The 25,795-nt window shown below is 38.2% G+C and overlaps 1 protein-coding gene and 1 non-coding gene across 4 annotated transcripts in view; both read left to right on the top strand.

Annotated features, from left to right (window-relative positions):
* The window catches only part of ilrun (inflammation and lipid regulator with UBA-like and NBR1-like domains), a 78,148-nt gene extending 54,645 nt beyond the window's left edge, over positions 1 to 23,503 (top strand). For 2 of the 3 annotated variants that reach the window (XR_013495481.1, XM_078197797.1), the window contains one exon: positions 31 to 3,041. Coding sequence is in view for 2 of the 3 variants with exons in the window: in XM_078197797.1 (XP_078053923.1) it covers positions 31 to 66 (36 nt within the window). In the remaining variant the exon portion in view is untranslated. Of the gene's footprint in view, positions 1 to 30; positions 3,042 to 23,199 lie in introns of those variants that run through there. The other variant, XM_078197796.1, reaches the window with a different exon arrangement.
* On the top strand, positions 17,992 to 18,191 carry LOC144479308 (U2 spliceosomal RNA). Its single transcript, XR_013495502.1, has one exon. It is a non-coding gene; the product is annotated as a U2 spliceosomal RNA (small nuclear RNA).
* Positions 23,504 to 25,795: the final 2,292 nt, after the last annotated feature.

The following is a 25,795-nucleotide window of genomic DNA, read 5'->3' as shown; positions in this document are numbered from 1 at the left end:
CATTTTCACTCTTCTTTTTTTTCTTTTCAGGGTTTCCATGGCCCTTATCCTTTTGGTCAGTCTTAAAACGGGTATTGCCATTGTCCAGCAGCCTCTGTGGGTCTTGGTGTCACTCTGCAATTTTGCTATGGCCCCACCCCCCTTTTGACCCAACACTGAAAAATGATGGCTGGTTGTTTCAAAACAATGTATGCATGTGTGAATGCTAAATTAAAGAGTGCTGTAATTGTTTAAAAAAACAATGGATTTTTTAGATGACATTGTCAGAATAATTATGTAGTTAAACACAAAGCCATGTTCAAATTATTTTGCCTACTGAGCGACTGTAGTTTAAGCAAAAGGTAAAAAAAAATTATTTTGTATTCGTTTGTTCAAAGCATCTTAATTGTTGGAATTTTTCCTGTGCGAGTGAGAGTTTGTTCTGTAACCTGCGGAGTACCACATGGAGAGTGCATGAGTGGAGTAGGATTGGGTGCAAGATGAGTGTAACTCACCATAGAATGGGAGCAGTCTATGACAGCACAATCAATTGGAGACTTTTCCATACTGTACAAATGAAGTTTATTAAATTAACACTGAAAAGTCTCTAATCAAGCTTGTGTCTAATTTTAGAAGTCACATTCTCAATTATAGTTGATGCCAACAAAAATGGCAAGTTTTCAATTTGTTGGGGATGTTTTATTCCAGACTCCAGTTGATTGTAAACATATTGTGCACTAATGGGTTTTGCTATGTGTGGATGACCTGTTAAATGGATGATTTCATGTTCACCAAAGCATCCAAAATCACATGTCAACTACTCATTTATATGTGCTGAAAAAACTGATGTCTCCTACATCCAATATGAGTTTGTTAGATATCCAAAACCATCCATTCAATTACATTGTTTAACCTAAAAGAAAGTCTCTCCTGTTTTCAAATATATTTTTCCTAAAAGTTGGCATTTTTTTGCCAGTGGTTCTATGTATTCGTAGCAAATGTTCCCTTCCTTACACTAGCAATACTATTTTTAATATTGTCTTAGAACTGCCACCCTTATAATGTGCTATTTTGGAGCTAGTTTGTGTCATTGGGCAGGCTAAGCAGTGATATTCACCTACAAATGGTACTTTGCCAGTAATTCCATTGATGCTTAGTAATAAAAGAGAATTGTGTGATATTGTATCTGTTGCAGATGCCAGTTCATAATACATTAGATGAGCACACTGATCGTACTGTGGTTTTGGTTCAGACATTTTCTGCCTCAAGGACTAGTAGGGCATGTTTGTGCTTGGAATTCCCCACATTGTGCGTTCCTAATCCAATTTAGAGCATGAATGGTACAAAGTGAAAGTACGGGTTCCCTCACAGGAAAAGAAAGGAAGAAAGCTAATCGCCCAGGTTGTTTTTATATGCTTGCTAGAGCTGCTGAGATCTAGGAACAAGCCGCCTTTGCAAAAATGTTGTGGTGTCTGGGAGAAACCTAGTGAGGTGGAATTTATTAAATAATAGGAAAACACCAAAATCTGATTGCATGGCAAGCTAATATTACAGAGTACATTGTATTCCTTGGTATTTAGAAAGCCCAATGTTTTTGTCCTTAAAGAAAAACCCACCTAAGGTGTGTGTAAGTTAGACATTTGATCCTGTAGTTCCCAAAGTTGAAAGCACAGCACACAATTTCTCATACTTGCAAAATGCATTTCATTCTGGAACTAAGCAAAGTTTGTTCACAATATTTTTAAACACTTTTAAATTCCTATGCGTCTTGGCGCAATATGGTGTTGAACATAAAACACGGGAGGTGGAACGAGGCAGTTAGAACAGGGATGGCCATAGGTCTAGAACCAAGTAGGCTGAGGTAAGAATGTGAACAGAAAGTAAAGGTGAAATGGTTTCTGCAGTTTTAACATTAATTACTGATCCTGAGGTTATTTTTGTTTTGATTCTATCCAATGCTAATGCTGATGATTGGGGTCTCATTCCCTACCTTGTAATGTCTTGACCAAAAGCACTGAGGATGTACTGAGGAACATCAGATTGAAGGGAACACTAGTGGTATTTCTGGAACACCGCATCAAACTGGTTTCCCCATGGTGTGACCATCTGCAGCCTGAGGATGAGGGCGGCTGTTAATGAAGATGAATGCTGTAGGCAAATACATCTTGAAGATTTCTACGCTAATCTGGTCTATAGCCCTCTTAGGAGAAAAGCCATTTGGACTTCCCAAAATACTGAATCAAAAGAAAGTGGTGGTGACTAAATGCTTATTTTTAAAAGATGTATAAAATACTAGGTATAAGTTGAGTGGTGACAAATGGAGGTCTGAGCCTTTGCATATTTGAAGAGACTGTTTCAAATAAAGATTTTGAATTGTGCATTTGCAAGTCCGAACAAATATTTTGCATCAGTTTCAAATGCTGTACTTTTCCCTTCTCTTCATATGCTGCTCCTCTTACATGCAGTTCTCTTTTTTTTGCAGTCTCGGTCATGGACATTTTCATGGCTTAGTGTTTTAACATTTCCGTGTGTGGGTTTCCTGAGTAATCTACAAGTTTAGGCAGAAAATGGCAAAAACCACAGATTAGTAAATTGTTTGCAGCATTGGCCATTGCAAAATTAGCATTTTTAATTTTTTTACTGTTGCAGTTCAGCCTATCAAATATGAAAGGCTGTTCAGACCCCCAGATGTTCTGCAACAGTATAGGATATGCATGCCAAATAAGTTGCAAATTTAGTCTCCCTATCCAACAGTGGGCAACAGCTGAACAAAATCAGACACTAAAGTACACACTTGAGGAAAGACTCCCAAGTTGTCATTAAAATGCATAAAAACTCCAGTAAATGTTGAAATTGGTTTTAATATGTGTACTCTTTAAACTGCTTGATATTCTTGAGTCACCATCAATAGAAGCAAGTGTAATCCACTGAAAATGTATGTATTGGTAGACTTTTGAAAATGTTTGAAAATGGAAGTATGTATGTACATGGCTAATTGCTGCACTGAACTGATCCAAACGTAAATACTTGGAAATGGTTTAAATTAAAGAAATGTCAATTTATTTAACTTGTGTGAATAATTTTACATACAGCTTAAGGTTGTTAGCTCATACTAAATATTATAGTTTTTTTTCCCTCAGTGTTGTAAAGTCTGAGCAGTTATAAAAATGTAATGAATGTTTAAGTAATTTTATAATCTTAACAAGGTGTCAGAGTTTAAGTTCAGAATGGACCACATCTTTGCGATTGTATTATACAGGAAGAATGTACAGAAACTTTTTTAATGCAAAATCTATTTTTTGTGATGAAGCTGTTGTATCTATTGTGGATGATCTTGAGTCACATGTGAATCCAGGAGATGTTATTTATTTTTATTCCCTGCTCATTATTAATCGAATAAGAATGAATATTTATCTTTGTATGTGTTATGATGCACCATTAACATTGTTCCTGGAATTGGCTGCAAGATTCTCCCCACGCAGAACAAAATTGCTGTTGGCATTTCAGGAGGCTGGTATATTGAAATATTTGATTGACTTAGCTTAATTGACACATTCTTAATTTTGGAAAAGGGGTGTTAAAAACAGACTGCTAGAAATACTCAGCAAGACTGCCAGCGTCTCTGGAGAGAGAAACTGTTAATGTTTCGGTAATCCTTCATCAGAACTGGGAAAAGTAATGGAATAGGTTTTAAGTCAGCCACGTGGGGAGGGTGGAAAAAAACCAAAAGAACGTCTGTGATGGGGTGAAAAATGGGAGATATATGATGAAAGGAGCAAAAAGATATGCCAAGATGCGGCAAAACAATCCACACTCCAGCAATTCACTGTGTGAAGAAATTTCTCGTAAACGCTCTCTTCGTTCTCTGATTTTTAATTTTTTAATTGGTAGTACCACACCCTGTTAAATCTTCCCTCAATGGAAAGGGTCCGACCATCTCAGTCCACTGCTCTTGGTAATTCTACACACTGAAGCTATTCATTACTTTTTTTCTTAATTGAGTGCGTAGGACCCCACACAAAGTACTCCAGTTGTGACTTAACCAATGTTCTGCATAAATATACCATCATTCCTTTTTTACTCCTGTGCTTTATGGCCTTTTTCATTAACTCGTCTGCATATATTTTGAGCCAACTAATTTTTCTGGGTATTGTCCCTGAAGCAGTAAAAATTAAACCAGTAAAAAAGCATCAAATCCATTTCCTAAAGTATTGTCAGAATGGGGAGATGCTAATGTAATTTCAGTGTGATAGTTTTTAATGTTTCACCTTCATCTGTTAGTGATTAGTGTCAGGAGCTACTGTTGAACTTGGCTTAATTGATGGGAGAGTAGCTCCTCCAACAGTGCAAGCACTCTAATAAATAATTGCCAATGTTTAAAATGTTGAGGACAACGACAGCTTTCCAGCCCATGGATTCTCCTGATACCAAGTTTATAGCATTCAGAATTTATTTTCAGTTATATCTGGAACATTAATGTCACAACCTTAAAAAAACCTGATCCTTCAACCCAAGGGCTTGGCTATAACCAGTACTCAGATATACAAACTGAAGAAGTTTATTTCAAGCATGATGCTGTTTTCGTTGAGAAAATCATTTCAATCTGTGAAATTTATCAGGATCACTAACTTTTGATTCCCATAGGGAAACCTTCTAGTTCTTTGGACATTCACTGAAATTAATCATTCTGATATTTTTTCATGAAAATGAGTACCAGCCGATTAAAGGCTGGGAACTACAAATGAATGTTAAATTGTCTGTGACTCTGGAGCTGCAGATTTCTGACCCCATATCATATCTCCCTGCTATAATAGACAGGTAACCAGTTTTCACATCTCCAAGCATGCAGACCTTGCTAACAATTTTTACAATAAATGTGCAGGCTGACTCTGATTTGGCCATTTTTCCCATTGAGCAACTGACATTCATTTTAAAATCACTTTTCTTTGCTCTATCCGATGCCAAGAATCTGGGAGGTGGAGCAAAGGTGGATTTCAGAATTATGTTCATTGAACTTTTCTTCTGGTGTGAAATCTCTTTTTTAAAAAAAAAAAATTACGTCTCTTAAAAAGTAACTGTGCACTGGGGAGCCTTTATTATCTGCACTCCAGTTACCTATTGGATTTCTTGAGAGACGGAACTTTGCACGCACCCTATTGATTCATTGCGCAGCTGCCAACACCAGATTCCACCTGTCTGACATAAATCAGCCGCACAAATCAGGGTAGATTAAATTGAATGTTATTTCAGTTGCACAACTAGGCTATTGCTCCACCATATGTTTAAGACCAACATTTTGTGACCCTTGGTTATCACACAATCTCCATTATCTACTGGGAAGGCTGGGACAGTGGCTGCAGGGAAATGGAGAAGCAGACAATGTCGACATTCTGCTGGATAATAGGGATTCCACATCATATATGCAATGGTAAGTGGTTGAGAGCAAATACCTCCGTGACTTTTATAACTTTTTACATTTTGGCTATAGTTGTTTCACTTTCCTTGTTGGTCAGCAGCAAGCCTCAAATTATGTTTAAGATTGCATTCTCTCACTCGACCACAGGTAATGTTCTATCTCTTTGAAGTGTTTGTATATGGAAAAGAAATAACGTCAAAACAAAACCATGCTTTATGGAAAAAAATATACTTTAGGCCTTAACTGAAAGGCTGCTTCAGTACTTTTCCCAGCACAGAGCAGCATACCAAGAGGCTTCACGTGGCTACTCCCAAACACAGCTCTCAACATCTCTACTTTCATCTAGGCCCTGTTATTCATGAATCAACAAGGCTTCACCTCATGTTCTGATTTTTATGCACTAACTAATTTTAAAAATTTTTTATGTTGCCAACACTCATCCTTTTTTTGGTCTACCTAATGTTGGATAATTGGAAATTTTTGTTTTGAGATACGTATTTCACACAGCGAAGAAGGCAACTTATCTCTGGCCTACTTAGGTCCTGGGTGAGACAGCAGATGCTTTCTATCTTGGTTATGATCTGACAGATGGTAATTGCCACACAGACCAAATCCCGAAGAGAAACTTGGCCTATGAAGCGCAGCTCTTTTTTGTATTCTGACCACGAGAAGATAAGTTTGCTGAATTCAAACACCACAATTTACAAGAACACTTTTGGAATTGTCAACAGTAAATCAAAACATAACAAAAGAAACTTAAAAACACCAGATTGCATATGGAGTGTTAAAATTAGTTTTCAGGCTGTTCTTCCAAAAATGCTTTCTACTTAGCCTCAAGTCTCAAGTAAACACCTTTTAGGCAACAATCTCTGAGAGATGTTTATAAAAGTTCCAATAATATTACCACAAGGCAAACACACTGCTGCTTTAGGAAAGATATATTTCAGGATCTCATTCACTCCCACTCTGCTGTGGAAATTCAAGAAACTTCAAAACCCTGCTTTCTGGAAAAACGAACACTTTTCGGCCTAGGGTGGAAGGCTGCTTCAGCTCTTTCCCAGCACAGAGCGGCACCCCAAGAGGCCTCGTGTCACTATTCCCGAATACAGTTCTCCACATTTCTCCTCCAGTACTCTTTTTCCTCTTTATCTGGATTCCATTCTCCATTGCCTTATTTTGAAACTGAATTTTCCCAGAATAGAAAAATCTGTCATGTTTTCCCTATTGCCCCCAATTACAAGTCAAATAAAATTGAATAACCTTGTCTTGTTCATTTATGAAACTGTTGCAAGCTGTAAACAAATTTTTACTTCCATTTGAAATTTTACAACTGAAAATAAGAGCGTCTTATCTCCTAATGCAAATTTCTACCCACTATATGTTTACAGGAAATTCAGCTTGGGGCCAGGTTTACTTCAAATGCATGCCTTTCATACCTCAACTTTTTTGTCTTAAACCTTGCAGACAAACTGTCCTCAGTTTAATTAAATTAGTTTTACACACAGACACACACACACACACACACACACACCACAAGCCTGCTTCACAGAACAACACGATAAACTCAAAGTATTAAATACAGCACCATGCCTTGTCACAAGCTTAATTCTGGTTTCGACCAATAAGTCATCTTGGGTGTTAGCTTCCATGAAATGTGAAAATGTTTACTGAAGTCTAGAATGACATTTTGAAGATGGCTAAAGCACTGGAATGTGATACACAAGGCATGAAAGTCTTTGCATAACACATCTCTACTCTTTGGTAATTGATTTTTGGAATTGGGTCCACAGTGAAAATTTTAAAGCAAGCAAGACATCTGTAGGTTTCTGGCATCAGTTTGTTTGTAGAGCACTTGTTCAGGTTTGATTTAATGTAAACCACAGAATGCAAACAGTCTATTTGGTCAATCAACCTTTTCTTCCCACAAACGATGTGCTTTACTGTTGTCTGTACTTCTAATTACTTTTGGTCAACTAAGGAGCAATAACTTGTATTTATATAGCATCTTTAATATAGTAAAACCTTTCCATGCACTTCACATATGTGCTGTCAAACAACATCTGACACCGAACCATATGAGCGACGAAAATTATGGTTCAGGAAGTCGGGTTTAAAGTTGAAGCGTTGCTTAAGTGAGCACAATGGATGAATTGGGACTCGGTGTGCATTAACACACTGGCAGCAGAGTTTTGGATAACAAGTTTATGGAGCGTGAAAGTTGGGAGGATGGTGAGGAGTGTATTGAAACAAGGGCCTGGAGGAAGGTTTCAGTCCTAGATGATTCATTAGAGGAAGGGGATTGTTCTATGAGGAGAGATTGAGTAGACAGTCTGTAATTGAGAAGAATGAGAGGTGATCTGATTGAAACACAACATTCCCACCCCAGTCCAACGCCGGCATCTGCACATCATAACATTCTTGAAAGAGCTTGATAAGGTAGGTGGCAGGCAGATGGTCCTGTCTTGGGAGTCTGGAATAAGAGGTCACAGTTTCAGAATAATGGGTTGACCATTACTCAGATTGAGATGAGAAATTACTTTGAGAGGGTTATGGATCTTTAGAATCTTTACTCCCGAGGGCCATGGATGCTCAGTTATTAAATATGTTCAACACATATATTGAATTTTGGATACTACGGGATAAAGGATATTGGGATATCGTGGGAAGGTGAATTTTAATACAGTACAAGATCAGCTATGATTGTATTAAATGGTAGAACAAACTCAAAAGGAGCTGGTGATTTATTCTGTATGTTCCTTTGGAATGATGTGGAGATGCCGGCGTTGGACTGGGGTAAACACAGTAAGAAGTTTAACAACACCAGGTTAAAGTCCAACAGGTTTATTTGGTAGCAAAAGCCACACAAGCTTTCGGAGCTGCAAGCCCCTTCTTCAGGTGAGTGGGAATTCTGTTCACAAACAGAGCATATAAAGACACAGACTCAATTTACATGAATAATGGTTGGAATGCGAATACTTACAACTAATCAAGTCTTTAAGAAACAAAACAATGTGAGTGGAGAGAGCATCAAGACAGGCTAAAAAGATGTGTATTGTCTCCAGACAAGACAGCCAGTGAAACTCTGTGGGGGTTACAGATAGTGTGACATGAACCCAATATCCCGGTTGAGGCCGTCCTCGTGTGTGCGGAACTTGGCTATCAGTTTCTGCTCAGCGACTCTGCGCCGTCATGTGTCGCGAAGGCCGCCTTGGAGAACGCTTACCCGAATATCAGAGGCCGAATGCCCGTGACCGCTGAAGTGCTCCCCAACAGGAAGAGAACAGTCTTGCCTGGTGATTGGCCTCAACCGGGATATTGGGTTCATGTCACACTATCTGTAACCCCCACAGAGTTTCACTGGCTGTCTTGTCTGGAGACAATACACATCTTTTTAGCCTGTCTTGATGCTCTCTCCACTCACATTGTTTTGTTTCTTAAAGACTTGATTAGTTGTAAGTATTCGCATTCCAACCATTATTCATGTAAATTGAGTCTGTGTCTTTATATGCTCTGTTTGTGAACAGAATTCCCACTCACCTGAAGAAGGGGCTTGCAGCTCCGAAAGCTTGTGTGGCTTTTGCTACCAAATAAACCTGTTGGACTTTAACCTGGTGTTGTTAAACTTCTTCCTTTGGAATGAGGCAGGACTAAGTTGTGTTACAGGTGGAAAGAGGTAACTTTGGAGATAGTGCGGATGTAGTCAAAGTTTATCTGTATAAAATATGACACCAATGTTGCGAACAGTCTGATTCAGCCCTAGACATTTGGCAGGAAGGAGAATGGAGATGGTGGCTAGGGAAAGGAGTTTGTGGTGAGGCCCGAAGACCATGCTCAGAAGAAGCAACACAAAATATAAGGATTACAGAATGATAAGGTGTTTTAGAATAAATTTAACATTTTTTCATACTAATGCATGGAACAAATAGAATAAACTCTTGGAATTAACGATAAATAGAGTTGTACTCTGGAATTCTCTTTCCAAATCTCTTCCCTTTTTTTGAAAATTCCCCTCAAACCTATCTCTTACTGGACTTCTGTCACACCCAATGGCTCAAGTCTAGTTTTTCTCTTGATTCACTGAGTCTCCTGTGAAGCACCATGTAATGTTTCCCACAAGTACAAGCCATTGTAATTGTCATAACTCTCTAAGTAGAAGTTGAGAAAGCCTGTTAAGTGTGTATGGAATGTTTTAGGACTTTTAAACTTAAACAGAGGAGTGACTTTATTGGTTTCTAAAGTAAACCATGTGAATGTTATTCCATTTGGAAATTGAATACTTTTGTGCATTCGATACAAGATGTTTAGAATGGGAAGGTAGTAGGAGGAAGCCAAGTTGCTCAAGACTGTTTAGAACTCTGATTTTTAGCCTTATCACTTGTTGGGGACAAATCACGTTTGTTGAAATTGTGACACCTCATATCCAAATTAAGATTTGATTAAACCAAGGAAGCTGTTGAGAATTTTAAGTTATTGTTTCCTTTGGATCAAATCTGTCTTTTCCTTACCAAATAACCTTCATCTGTTGAAGCTTGGTTCATTTCTGTACCGGGCAGGCCTAAGGAGGCTAGAAGCACTAGCTTTTATTGTATTTTGTTACTGACTCCAACTCATCTTAAGCATAGAAACATACAGCTCAAATTATTGATGAAAAATTTGTCTATGTCCCCATAAATCATAAAACAATCAGACATTTTCTTATTGAACTAACCTCACCTACAAAGGTCCTTGGAGTTGGCCAGAGAGACAATGTAATGCTGTTGGCATCATTCTATGCAGACTGCAAAAAGATAGATCTGTCTTCCTTGAGATGTGATCTTATTTATTTTGTACTTGCATGTGGTATATATCAATCCAGCCAAAGCCATGATTTTATTTTACAGAGGCGATTTACTGGTTTATCTGCTGACTTTCTTTGAAATAGAAAGATTGAACTAGGGGACAAACTGACTTAAAAGTACCTGTTTTGGAGCTGGTTCCACAATGGCATTCAACCTGATTTTTTAAATTATAAGTTTATTTGGCTGTTGCAGTTCTTCATTGATCTCCATAGGAGATTATATTATGGCTTTAAGAGTCTTGGAAAGGGCATGAAGGATGAGCTACAAAAACAATTGCTGAATTTTCATCTGGCCTCCAAAAAATTTCATATGTGTGTCTTCTGAAGCTGTGATTTCTTGTACGCTTGTATTCTCTACATTTAATGTTTTTGTTTTTCATAGATTAAGGCAGTCAACTTTGCACTATGTACCATATTTTTAATATTTGGGTCCAATTCTTAAATACCAAGTACAAAGACCTGATTTCTTCTTCCAACTGCTTACTCAGATTGAACACCGATTCCACTGGGAGGAATTCTTTGAAGCACCAGCCTATTTCAACATTGGAGCTCCAAGTTTTAGTGATTGAAACTCCTTGATGCATTTTCTGTTTAATATATTGCATACATTTAGAACTTGCCATTGTTATCAACTGACAGAATTTGACTATCAGATAAAACAAAAGCTCAGTCCTTATAAATTATGCCTATATTCTAATGTCCATAACTCCATAGATATCACTATCTCTCATCTAATAATCTTGTCTGCAATTATTAGTTTCTTATAGCCACTATCACCTAATTTTCAACCTTGGTTTGTCAATTTGAATTGGCCCCCATCTTTTATCAGCTATGTCTACTGCCAGCGCCTGAAATTTTATTGGCCAACAAAAACCTAATTTGCAGTTTTTAAACCTTCTTTAAGAAGAGCTGGTCCAACATTCCAAAGGTAGTGGTTGCAAGAAGAGAAAATAAACCAGGTAAGTGAGTGCTGCTCAATTCTCCTTAAAAGGCTGAAAGAAAATACGGAAAGATTGGAAGAATAATAAGGCAAGAAGAATTGGGATGTTCTTTTTTAAAAACCATGTTTAGTTCAGGTGCACAATGCTGTTTTGTGACTGGAGTACTCAGTTATAAAGACCGCATAATCTCTCTAGACTTGGACTTGAATTTTCTGATATTTTTATACCATGTTTATGCGTTTGGGTTTGTTTAGCACGGTATCAATGTTGAAAATGAATCCTTTCTTAGTCCCAATCCCTTTCTAGGTCTCCCTGTGCTAATGTTAACTTTATAACAAATATGTAATAAGTTTTGTCAGTATTGAATTTTATTTACATAACCAATTATTGAAGTTGTTTTAACTCTCCCCTCAAATTAACAGCATTTTCTGCCCTCACTGCTCTTGGTGAACTTAAAATTTTTTTCTTCAGTTCACTTGGGCAGATGCACATAGTAGGACTAAGCACTGACCTGTTGCAGCACTTGATTATTGTAGTTTGACCACTCTGGCACTATATTTGTCAGTATTTGATTTTTTTCTCGTTTTAGTCTAACATCTTTTAATCATGCACCATATCCTAAATTTCCCATGTGGATTGGATTTTTCTGAAGTCCAAATAAATCTCACAAGAAATTTCATGATTGTCTTTATTTGTGAGGTCCAGAAAGAACTTGGAAGTTTGTCACCTGTTGATTTAATATTTGTTCCAGATACTTGGTTAACTTGCAGAGTGTTAATTTTAGTTATCTTTCTTTTGTCTTATAATCATCGTTTACATAACAGGACTGTCTCCATTTAAAAAGTGTTGGAAAATTTGCAGATAGTTATTTCATGTAGTGTTGGGTTAGGAAGCTTGTTACTTGTAGTGCAAAATGTTTGTAGCAACTACTAATTTCTCCTAGTTGAAGTGTTTTAAAGATATAATTTTATGTTTGTGTGGAAGTTACGGTTATGCATAAAGGATAAAGAGCGCCATACCAAAGGTAGGTAATTTTCCCTTTATAAAAGTTTATTGGTAGTATTTAAAATGTCAGAATTCATAAACTATCTCATTGGGCAGAGGAAAAATGTAGGTAAATCATTCAGTGCCTTTTGTTTCCTATTTTCCAAGAAGCGTTTAACATAAAATATCCATTATTTTTGGTGTCCTGAGAGAAATTTCGTTGCCTAAAAGAAAATAAATGTTCAGTTAAAATTACAGGTTTCGTAAAATTGCCCGAGTCACTCTCTGTTTACTTTTGTCCCTAGACATTTTTTTTTGCTCACCACCTAAATTTATCCTGCACACTGTTCCTCATCAAAGAGGATAAACAGCAAACCTTCATAGAATTGCATAGAAATTGCAACACCGAAACTTGTAGATCGGCCCAAACAATTTGTGTTGCTGCTTATCCTCCACATGAGCAGCAGTCATCATCCCACATGCTCTGTTGCCATAATCCCTTTATTCCCATCTCTCTCAGTCTTCTGTCTAACTTATTCCTGAATAACGACATGGTCTCTGCCTCAGTCATTAACTCCAGTAATACAGTCCACAGCTGCACAACACTCAGTTAAATAAGAGTTTCTCCTGTTCTCTGTCTCAAGTCTCTTGCATTTCACTGGACATCTACGATTCTTCATTCTTGCCCTCTTGACCATTATAAAAAAACACTTTCCATTGTTACCTATTGTTAAATAATCTTAAACAATTTAATCAAATCACCCATCATCTTTTCTAACTGAAACAGCCCCAATTTTTCAATTTTGTTTTCTCAAACTGAGGCAGCATTGTAACGAACCTGCACTGTTCTTGCTTCAACATCCTTCCTATTTTATGGAACACATGCTGCTCCAACTGAGATTTTATATCGGTTGTACATATATTCACTTTCAACCACATTCTGTGCTTCATGCCATGAAAAACAGTATTCGGTTAGCTTTTGTGCCAATGTGCACTTGAGATGCTGCTCTGAAAGCCTTGTGAGCCAGAACAGCCTAATCCCTGTTACCTTCTGCATCATGATGTGGAGATGCCGGCGTTGGACAGGGGTAAGTAAACACAGTAAGGAGTCTAACAACACCAGGTTAGAGTCCAACAGGTTTATTTGGTAGCAAATGCCACTAGCTTTCGGAGCGTTGCTCCTTCGTCAGATGGAGTGGAAATCTGCCACTCCATCTGATGAAGGAGCAGCGCTCCGAAAGCTAGTGGCGTTTGCTACCAAATAAACCTGTTGGACTCTAACCTGGTGTTGTTAGACTCCTTACCTTCTGCATCACGCAGCCTTCTCCACAAGTATAATTTCTTCTATTTTTCTTACAAAATGAGACTTCCTCACATTGGCTGATGTTGAATTTCACTTGCCATTTATTTGCCTAAACCGCCATTTTATCCATCTCTTTCTGTCTGCTTAGCTCATCACAACAAAGTGATTGATGATAACTTGATCTGATTTATTAGCTGACTCACATTTCCCTTTCAGGCGAAATCTGACCTTTGTGACTTGTTAGATGGTTTCAGATGTACAATTTATCTATGTGCAAAACATTTTTTTGCAATGAGATGTACAATGCTTCCTCTCGTGCACCTTTTTTCTTTAGAATTGAATTTCTAAAATAAATATTATTAAATACACTGCCAAAAAAATGCAACATTTTGCAAATGGTCGAAGTTTCTATACATTGCAACTTTTACATTTTCTGCATATTTTGATTTTCTGTATCAATTGCATTGTCCTAAAAAAATAGCTTTTCTGTCTTTCTTTTCTCGTCTTAAAGTCTTGCAATTTCTCACCCATAGGTCTCCTATTAAACATTTTGTCCTCCTAATTGGGGATAAAGGTTAAGGTATGAAAATGAGTGAAATATGCATTAGCCAGGTGCTACCTCCTTCTAATGTTGTAAAAACTATAATTTTTATTTGCTGCATTTTATTTGCATTTGTATTGCTCAAAGGAGGGCAAGAGGCATTCGGAAGAGAGATACTTATTGAAGACAATGTATATGTCATGAAAAAAAAATTTTGTGGCCAAGTTAGGATTTAAATGAACGGTACTTAACGTAATATTTCATTACGTCTAGTTTTATCAAAAAGGGTGATCGCAGATGAAATTTAACTCATTTTGTTATGGAGCAGTCTGACCTTCACCTTGAATTTTTGAAGATCACAGTAATAGACTTGAATGAAAATTTAAAAAATTAAGATTGGCATTGTTCTATTGATAGTACAATAACATTCTCTAACTTTGAGATGCAGCAAAGTTAATTGTACTGGATTTGCAACATCTTAAATCAGCTTATGCTTTCGGAATTTGGCTTGAATTAAGACATTATAATATGTTTTTAAAGTATTCAAAACAGAACAATCATATTTAAATCTATGGCATTTAATAGAGTACCGAGAGAGGGGTTTGGTCAAAATCTGGCAAACCTACACGGCTGGAGCCAAGGAATTTAATATGTGACCCAGTAACTGTAAAACAGTTGTACTGTTTAGAAGCTTTATGGTCCTCAAGTGAAGTTACAGGATCTTTCTCACCACAGTCCAAATCATCAGAAGGAGCTGTACTGTGATGGGCTCAGAGCAAACAAACTGCAGCTTGCAAATTTGGAGTAAATCTGAAAACTGAATTCAGTGTGCAGCTACAGAGCTATGCAATGCACCACACAACAAAATATACTTAAAATTTACTTGGATAATAAATAAAATATATTAGATATCACTGCTTTTTAAGATTCCTCTCATCAATTTGTCCTTATTCTGTGGCAGCCTTTCTACTGAATTATTCTATTGAAGCAAGCATTGAAGGTTTGGAAAAGAAAATTCAAATGAGGAACAAAATATTTTTACCCAGTGTTTCCAATTAAATATCATAGAAAGTTACTCAAAATGCAGCACTTGATAGAATTTCTTGGTCAGGTGCTGCACATTAACAGATATGCAGCAACCAGCCATTATCTTGGATGGCTGCTGTTACGTCATCACAAAAGGCAGCTGGTGTAATTATGATTTGCTGTGACTTTGTTTGAGTCACTAATATTTCTCCTTCACCGCCTTACCCCCCCCCCCCCACCCCACGCCTACCCCCAAATGAGATGGACCAAATGTTATTTTTCATCATGCTCAGAGTTATTAGCAGTGTGTGTGCAGTCACCTGCCTTTTCTCTCTCCAGACAGAGTTCCAGGACCAAATATTGTCAGATTAGGTGGCTAGATTTAGAATTAAGCTCCTGGTTTAATTTTATCTCCAAAGACCACCCTGTTAGCGGGGTTTTCCAACGAGGTGGCAAATATACTCAGGAAACCAATGTCACAGTATAAAGGTAAAACGTTATTTTAAAAAAAACAGTGATCAATGGGAGAAATTATGATGGTCTCAGATACAGGATACCCGGACCACTCGAATAGGTTCTAATGTCATCAGTAAAAAACAGAACAGTTATACATTTTCGTAATCTGATTCTCCTCCACCTTACATTAGTTTAAAATTAATTTCATTTAATGTCTATACATCAATATAAATCTTTGTCAGATACTTCAACCAATTGCTTAGTACTTTCCAGCATAATGGTTTCTCATTTTTCCATGACTAACTGGACGTTAATCCCATTTTGGCTGAAGCTACTTCCCCGTAATCTGTACTTTTTAAAAACTACCGTAAAGGTCAAAGTTGAGGTGCCCACTGCCAAGTTGAGTAGACATGTGTTCCTGTGTCCAGGGTGATGTCTAATCTGGGCTGCGAACCAACTATTCATAAAATTGCAAAGTATGTACCCTCATAGTTATCTCCCAGATATGAGTCTGCTAAGGATTCCCATACCTTTGGCTCTAAACTATTGAGCTTTCCCATTATGCCTTGCATTGAATGAAATGTTAACCACAGTAAAATACTTTGAAATGCATTTAAAATATCAACTTGGATATCTTAAAATCATAGCTACTTGTTTTAATTCTCTTACTGCATTCACGTGGGTAAGTTATCATTCCTCTCCCTACTGTTAGCTTTGTCAGTGTCTGTATTCTGCCTAAAATAAGAGAAATCTCAAATAATCGCTTTCACACCCTCATTACACTTTTTACATCATTTGGATCATTGGGCAGTCGGAATTGGATGCAAATTATTTTAGGATTATGGGCAGTGGCTTTCCTCTAACTTTGAGTGGGTTACAACTGGTATTTGAGGTTATCTATAAGTGTTGAAGATAGCACATTGATGAAGAAACGTTCCCATCAGTTGATTGGGTTTGAAATTCCAGTGGTTATAGATTTTTCTTGCTTATCTTGCTGCCCAGTTCCTTAATCTGGATATTTATAGTGTTGGGCATGGAGGGAAAACTTCAATATTTTAGTGGTGATATAAGCAGGTATACAGTCTTAAAACACTGATTTGACAAAGGCGTGCTTTAATTGCCACTGTATTCTTTTTGCAAAAAGCTTTCTTTGTGTGTGCCCATGTGTAGTATGCAACATGTATCCCAAATGAGCGTCTTCCAAGAACATAATCATTTGAAAAATCCTAATATTTGAACAGAAGCGTCAAAAAGCGCAAGACTGATCACTACTGTCAGTGGTGTTATGTTTATTACTGAAAATGACGTCTCAAAATTGATATCTTTATCCACCTCTTTTTTAAAAAAAGTTTTTAATTTGGTGTGCTGATGTGGGGTCACTTGTCACTCCTGACGAAGGAGAGGAGAACCCTCACCACCTCCTCCTCCAGGTCCATGACATTTGGCCGCAGGTTCTTCTCTCAGCAATCCAACCTGCTGCTGTGTTTAAATTGGGTAAGCATAGCACCAGGCCAGTGGAGCTTGATGCCGATTTATGGGTAAATGGGGCTGAGAAAGAACAGTTGGTGCATCTTTGACTTCATTCACCATTTGCTCTTCATTTGGCTGGCTGTAGCTTGTCCATGGAATCCTGTGCACACTGCCACTGCGAACTTGTAGTGCTGGGTTCAAGTCCTGGGGCATCCCTCAGACGAGGAGCATGTCCTATATATAATCCATCTAATTTTCTGTTGTGGGATTTTGATGTATGAAAAGTAGTCACTGCTTTTTACCATGAGGCAGGAACGACTCTTCAAAAAAGAAGCTCTTGTAGCAAGGGTTCAGAAGCAACAAAGTTGAGAACCTCTGACTATGTCAGATGGTGGCAAGTTCCACATTCCAGATACACTTTGAGTAAAGATGTTTCCCCTGAATTTCTTAGCAGATTCATTGTTGACAACCATATATACACAAATGCATACATCCCTATACTTAGCCCATCGAACTTCATAATTTACAACATCTCTGCCTCTTAGCCTTCTCTTTTGTAGAGAAGAGAATCCCAGTTTGTTCAGTGCTTCGATATCCTTGCTGTAATATGGAAAACCCGAACTAAGGAAAGTACTCCGAAGTGAGGATCCATTCTGCTGGTGGAAGAAGAGGTTTATTGTAGTTCTCTCTCTCTCTTCCCCCCTCCCCCCCCCTTTCCAAAGTACTGAACGTCACGATGTTCACTAGCCAAGGCATTGGTTCCATGACGACATTTCGTTTTAAGAATTAACATTTGTGATGTTGGTGTTACTTGCAGTGATTGAGCATTAAATATATTATAACGGTATGGTTTGATAACTCACTGGGCAAATGCGCCATCCATTTATACTGGGTGAAACAGTCGACGTAAGGATCTACGTGTGATTAGCTAATGTCAGCCTCAGCAGTAAGGGTTTGTTTCAGCAGGGCTAGGAAAGGAAAACAGATAGCATCTGTTCCCTTTCAAATCGGTTCACATGTAAGGAATGGTGATGTGGAATCGCTTCTCGGCTTTTTGGTTAAGATCAAGTGTAGTATCTGTTCTTATCAGCTTCTCGGCCTTTTGGCTGAGATCAGGTGTGGTCTGGTGATGCTGCACTTGGTAGTGGCCATTGGGTTGCATTTAAGCTTCATATGCTTCATATGAAGCAATTTTTAAAAGCGGTATCTTGGCCTTTTGGCTAAGATGCAAATGAGATCAAGCCTGGGTGGTGGTGGGGGGGGGGGGGGGGGGGGCGGAGACATCTGCCTGCTCCAATCAGCTTGGCTCATGTAGATCAGGCCCAAGGCAGGGTAGAGGGTTGCATGCCCTGTCTTGTCAGCCTGGATCGGAAATGTCTCAACTTGTTGAGACTCTGAATTGGATTTGATTTGATTGAATTGGAAAAGTACAAAAAAAAAGAGCTTCCAAAGGACTGCTGACTGTTGCAGAATTATGATCCAGAATGGGCTACTGTCTTCAGGACATTGGGGCAAAATAGAAGACCATATTGATAGATGTGGAATGCTTTTGGGGACAGAAGGTTCTATTGGAATGGGTAATGCCAAATACCATTACACAATATTGATGTAAATACAACCCTAGGCTGACATTTTCACATAACCGTGTGCTTCAGGTTCCACTTCAGAGACTTGAACACAAATGAGTGCAATACTGAGGGAGTGCTGCACTTGTTGTAGGTGTCATTTCTTGGATGAGGCTTGAAGCTGAGGCCTCATCTGTCTTCTCAGGTCGACTTGAAAGATTCCATAGCATTTCTTTGAAGAGCAGAGGTGTTTCCCTTGGTGCCATGGCCAATGTTTATAACTAGCATGATATCACAGAAACAAACGACCTGGTCATTACCACGTTGCTGCTGTGGAATCTTGCTGTGTGTAAATTGGTTGTTGTCTTTTCTACATTCCCAACAGTGACCATGCTTCCAAAAGTATGTCAACTACAAAGCACTTGGGACATTCTGATGTTGTGAAGGTTTACACAATTTTTGACTTTGTATGGAGGTAGAAAAAAAAACTTCCTGATATGGAATGGAAACATTTTAAGAGTGAATAATCTGCAGCAAGATTTAAAATACGTATAGTGATTGCAAGACTGGATCATTTTTGCAGATGGGGTTGGCAATTTATATTTCTGTCTCCAGCCCAGGATGTGCAGGACTGCGAAGTGAAGCTTCTGAAGTCTACATCACTAGCTTCCAATGAAACTACTTTCCATTTATTGTTATTTTTAGTTAATACCAAATACTGTTATTTACAGTGGAAGCAACTGGTACAACCCTTGGCAAGAAGAAGGAACCTGAATAAGAGAACTTAATACATCTGATGTATATTTAATGGGTGTTTATGTACAATTTGGTTGTTCTGGGGCTGGGCCACCCTATGTAAACCAACAGAAGCAAGTTACTCCCTTTTTTAAGAGGAACCTGTTGTCATTCGAAAAATTTCCATAGCTGCTGGTGAGTTTTCGAGAAATCACACAATGTAGTAAGTAAATTTCAGTGGTACATGGGTAGTGTAGATGTTTGTTTTTCATGAGGTTGAGTTTATTGAACTTCATTGTAATGTGCATCAAGATCTAGAATGTCCGTACTTTCTCAGCAGAACACTCACTCAAATTCAAAATGATTGGCAAAGAAGCAATATGACAAGAGGAAAAACTTCAATGCAACAAGTGGTGCTGATTGGGAATGCACTGTCCAAATGTGGTAGAGCTAGATTCAATTGCGGCTTTCAGAAGGGATTTGGATGAGCAGTAGAGAAAATTTGCAGGGCTATGGGAAAGGGTGAGGGACTGGATGAGCTGTGATGCACTTGTAGAAAACCGGCATAAACAAAATGACCAAGTGACATAGTGTGCTGTAACCAATCTAATGCTATTTTTCGATTCTTTTGTTGTCTGAAAAGCATTAAAGACAATGTTTTTGTGTAATTATTTAATGAATGGTTCTTGGTAATGGGTTATGACTTTAAATTTCTGAAGTGAATCAGTTACTTGAAATGGTCATTTTCCGAGACAGAACTTAATTTTCATAAAGATGCAGTGCAAAGTTTTTTTGCGTCTAACTGCATTGATGGAAACAGCTCTAAAGATCATTCTCATGCAATCTTTTGTACCAATAACATTGTCATGAGAGCACAAAGAAAACCTGTCCTCGAATTGTAAATATTAAATGGAAAAGCTACACAAGAAACTCTGACAAAGATGCCTTTTTGGGCTGTTTGTTTGAACTCTGCTTCCAAATCAAAAGGGAAAGGATATTTGGCCCAGGAACACTTTGTGTCAGTGTCAAATATTTCTAGCATTGGATGTGTGCAGAATAAAGTTTCCTCAACTCTGCTGCATCAAAAAGGTGAAATCCCAAGTGCAATATAATTGCACAATTGAGGTCTTTGAGTAATATTGCCGATTTAGTAATGTGGATTTGCATTCTTGAAGCTCCATGTTAAATTTGCTGAATGTAAAGTCCCCATAGTTGCGAGAGAAAATAGACTTCCATCCCATCACGGTTGGTTGAATTTGAATCCTGGTCCTAGCAATTTAAGGTCTCTCTCTTACCAGTTGCAATATCCAATTTGTTTTCATAATTTCCACAAATTGATTTAACTTTTGAGGTTTTTAATATTATCCAAAAGTTTTAAGTATACTATATGGTCCATATACATAAGATCATAAGAACAAGAGTAGGCCATTGGACCTTGGGCCTATTCCGTCATTTGGTAAGATGATGTGATTGTGGTCTTAACTTCACTTTCCTGTCCACCCACCACCTCCACCAATAATGCTTTTCATCAAAATTTGACTCGGCGTTGAATATATTCAATGACCCAGGTTCCACTTTCTAAGAGAGTTGCAAGACCATCTGGGAGTCAAAATTCCTGCTCCATGTTAAATGGGAGACACCTTATTTTTAAATGATGCCACTTTGTTCTAGATTTCCCCATGAGGAGAAGCATCCTCTCGGCATCTACACTGTCAAGCCTCCTCGAGATCATATATGTTTCAAACAGGTTACTTCTCATTCTTCTTAACTCTAATGAGTAGAAGTCCAACCTGATAAACCTTTCTTCATATGACAACCTGTTCATCCCAGGAATCTGCCTAGTCAGTCACCTTGCTGCCAGTACAAGTAAATGCTTCCTTAAAAGAGGTGACCAAAACTAAGCAGTATTCTAGGTATGATCTAACTGATGCCCCTGTAGATTTGTAGCAAGACTTTCACTTTTATACTCAATGCTCCTTGCATTTCTAGCATCTGTTTTTGAATTAGATGTTACCTACAATTACAAAAATGTTACATTAATTTATTAAACCTCCAATTTTGCTAACTTGTTAAAATACTCAATTTATTACTAGATTGATGCCTTTGTCACCTTTAAACTCAAATATTCCAATGCCCCCGCCCTCCCCCTCCTCTGTACTTCATACTTCAGCTCAGCGAGAATACCTGCTGTATCCTATCCTTCAGATTTCACTCACGCATTGTTTCTGTGCTTGTTGAACTTTATTCGCTCCCAATCCTCCAATCCCTCAAGTGTGATATTCTCATCTTCAGGTGGAGATCTCTCCATGACCGCACATCCTTGCCTCCAACCCCATCCAACAGTTTCCATTCCCATTCTACAATCCCAAAGAACACTCTTCATCTATCTCTAGCCCCTTGTGCATCTTGGAGTCTCTTTGCCCAATCATTGGCAGCTCTGGAATTTCCTCTCTACACTTGTTCACCTTCTCTACTGTAAAACCTGTCTCTTCCAAATGTTTGTCAGCTTTCCCAACCTCTGCAACTCAGTATTGATTTATGTCTATTACTGTGTAATACCATAGGATGCGAAAGGGACTTGATAAATACAAATTGTTTTGGGTGGAAATGAATTTTATTTGTTTCTGGAACATTTTAATCGAGTTTGGGGGCTTTTCTTGGTTAAATCTTCTATTAATGTTGGAGACTAAAATAATTAAATTTTGATAGTCAAATATTCCATGATGTGGTGCAGCACAAATGTCAAAGGCTCCTAAATAATGTCACTTCTCATTCTTCTTAACTCTAATGAGTAGAGGTTCAACCTGCTAAACTTTCCTTCATATGACAACCTGTTCAGCCCAGGAATCTGCCTAGTCAGTCAATGACAAAGGCTCCTAGATAATGTCCTTAAAAATGTGGTTTTGCTGTTGATGTTTGTTTGTGTTCGGTGTTGTCAGCTGCTCCAGTAAGTAGTCTGAATGTTTCAATCTTGTTTCTGCTTTTTGATCTGTCGTGAATCTTTCATTTCTGCTTGTGTATTTCCCAAATATCAATGAAATTGAGCTGCATATTTTGCATGACACCAGTTTTGTTATGAATCGTTAAGTGGTTTTATTCCCCACACAGTGAACGCACAGACTCGTGTAAGAATAAATTATCTGGCACTTGGCTGAATCATATGACTTGCAGACTGACTCTTCAGTTTTCTGTCCTAAACCCTTTTCCCCTGCAGCCTCTTTTCTTGTCGATAATAATCTTGCAGCATTTAGCTCTGTCACTGTTTCCCAGGTCCATATTCTGTTTTGAAAAGCTTCTCTGTAAGAAGCATGTTCATCAAATCTTCCTGCTGACCAGCCAACTGGACCCAAAGTTTTTTTCCAGTAGAATACTCAGGCAAACTAATCAGCCATTTGTGTGTTTCTGGAGAGAAAAGCAACTTCCAGCTTTGAAATTGCATTCTGGCATAGGTCTAACCTATGAAACTAATCCCCTTAAAGCAAGCTTCTGCTTAAATATATTTTAAATAACTATTTAGCTTCTTTCTATGAGAAAGTAGTTAAATCCTGAAATGTGACAGTATCATGCAGCCCACCCCCCCTCCCCCTCATCCCATCCATCTCAATTATGTCTTTTGTAAGTAACCACATGCCACTTCAATGTCATGTATTGGTTCTAACGGGGTACAAACTTTGGAGTGTTTTCTTTGCTGTGAGCTTCTGGTTTTAGACTGCTGAAACTTCATTTCACTTTGGATCCTTACAAATATCCTAGAAAATAGCCTTGTCTTGTGTGAAGTAGCTCAAAAGAGATAAATGCACTTTTTAAAGGTCTCTTACACCGATATTATGATCACTCTTGCCTTTATTTTCTTGGCATGCAAATCTGCCAGGATTGCTTGTTTGGTTTCAGGTTTTCTGTTTCTTAAAGAATTTTAATGACCATTTACTTTGTTTTCTCAATGTAGATCCAACCTAGCTGCAAAACCATGGATGGGATCTATTCCCAAGGTGCTAATGCTGTTCTGGACGAGGAACTCGAAAGTGAGCCAAGTGATATAGATTGCTCATCTTTTAAGCACTGAACATTTAACCCAGCAGCTTGGCTGAGGTTGTCACACACGAGACACAAACATGGATCCTACACCAACTTGGGAAGTTGCATTAGTATTAAAACAACATCAGCCAACTCTGTCTTGTTCTTTTCTGTATAATAAGCTGCATCAAGCCTTCAAGAAGATAAAGCATGGAATAAATAATGTATGGCCTATCACTTCTGTTCTATATGAAGTTTATGTGGAGATTTAAGATGGTGTGGACTCTAATAAGAGGAACAATAGAGGGGATGAAGAGGAGGAACGAGGCGTTGGAAAGGAGGAAATCAATTCTGGGAATGAGTAGCGGAGAAAGGAGAGTAGGGCCAGCAAAAATTAGAAGGGAAGGAGTGAAGGAAGTAGTGGGTGAGAGGAGTGATGGAGAACAGGCAAACGGAACTGAAGAGGGGGAAAGACAAATAAATGAGGTAAATGGCGTGTAAATGTGGTAAGAAATGCAAAATACATGGGCAGTCGGATGTACCATTTACTTCCTATGCTGAAACAATACAGAACCATCCTGAGTCGAATCTAAGACCCAGGACACTGCTCCAACATATTGAATATCATTACCCTATCATCAAATGCGGATATCAGCTTAGTCTGCTAAGCTCAACAAACCCATACATAGAATATATTCCGGATATGTTATTACAGGCACTTGTATACGAGGGGGGGCGGGGGATAGTGACAAAGGGGTAATGTCACTGGGCAAGTAATCCAGGGGCCTAGGTTAACATGCTGGGAATGTGGGTTCAAATCTCACAATGGCAGCTGGTGGAATTTAAATACAATTAATTAAATTTGGAATTGAAAGCTAGTCCATGACAACCTGCCATCAATTGTAAAAACCCATCTGGCTCACTAATACCATTCAAGGAAGGAAATCTGCCATCCTTCTCTGTTCTAGCCTACATGTAACTCTAAAATGGCCTAGCAAGTCATTCAGTTCAAGAGCAATTATGGATGGACAACATATGCATTCCTCAGCAGTGATACCCATATCTCATAAAAATATTTTAAAAAATTTTCTGTGGCAAGATTTTCTGTTATTTGAGAATCAACCCTTTACAACCATCTTTAGGCCCCAGTGTAAGATTTGGCAATTGTTCCCTCATTTGTTTAAGTCTATGATAAAAGGAACATAAGGCAAACACAATTCATACTTGGGTTAAACAGATCAAAGCCACAGAATTTAAACGTCAATGCACTACAAGTGAGGTAACTTTTCTTGGGTTTGCTCTCCCGGTATGGCCTCTGGCCGGGGATACTTTTCATTGGCAATCTGTCTCTCTGTGGCATGAGAGATTCAGTCTTCTAACATTTGATTAACAAATAGGGTTGTAACTTTACTCTCATGCATTCCTCAGCCTCAGAATTCTCTTTTTAAAAAAAAGTTCCATCCAAAATATTTTTCATTTAATCTTTTATGTACACCCTAGACCTCTGTCAGATCTCATATTTATTTCTACCATATTATTGTTTCTTAATTTTAAATGCCTATAACAAATCACCCGTAATCTCCTTTGTTCTGATTCAAAGCAGCATCAGTTTTTTTTTTCCAGTCTGTCTTTGCTTTGTGTTCTACATGCCAGGCTGCATCTCCTGTCTTAGTTTAACATCCTTCCTTTAATTGTAGAGCCTAATAGTGCACAAATTACTCCAAGTGTGGTGTTTTTAAGGTTTCAAGTCGATTCAACAATACATCTTGACTTTAATTTTCTATATCTTCCAATTTTATGGCCTTATTCAATTGAAATGGTACTTTTAATTCCTTCTGTTTACTGAGCCCTCAAATCTTGCATGTCACCCCACATTCAAAATGTGATCATAACTTTTATTTTTACCAGAATCTACTATTTTACATTTACTGACACGAAATTCCATCTATCAATTCTTATCAATATCCCCTTGTAACTTCCTTTGGTTTCAGAATTACTCGCTATGCCTTCTATATTAATATTGCATGCAAACTTGGACATCACTGTGTCTGGCTCCACATTCCAAGTAATTGAAGTCTAGAATGAAAAGTAGTGATTTCAGAACAGAAGCCCGTGGGACGCTGTTTTCAGTCATTCTGAGAAACTGACCTCGACCCCTGTACTCTTCTTCAATCAATGTAACAGGTTTTAATGGAGGTCATAGAGCTTTATAGCATGGAAACAGGCCCTTTGGCCCAACTTGTCCATGCCGCCCTTTTTTTAAAACCCTGAAGCTAGTCCTAATTGCCCGCATTTGGCCCATATCCCTCTATACCCATGTAACTGTCTAAATGCTTTTTAAAAGACAAAATTGTACCCGCCTCTACTACTACCTCTGGCAGCTTGTTCCAGGCACTCACCACCCTCTGTGTGAAAAAATTGCCCCTCTGGACCCTTTTGTATCTCTCCCCCCTCGCCTTAAACCTATGCCCTCTAGTTTTAGACTCCCCTACCTTTGGGAAAAGATATTGACCTTGTCTGTGCCCCTC

Source organism: Mustelus asterias, chromosome 25 (genome assembly GCF_964213995.1).
Source record: "Mustelus asterias chromosome 25, sMusAst1.hap1.1, whole genome shotgun sequence".
Classification (NCBI taxonomy): Eukaryota; Metazoa; Chordata; class Chondrichthyes; order Carcharhiniformes; family Triakidae; genus Mustelus; species Mustelus asterias.
The sequence above is the reverse complement of the archived record's forward strand: the minus strand, read 5'-3'. Positions and strand labels throughout refer to the sequence as shown.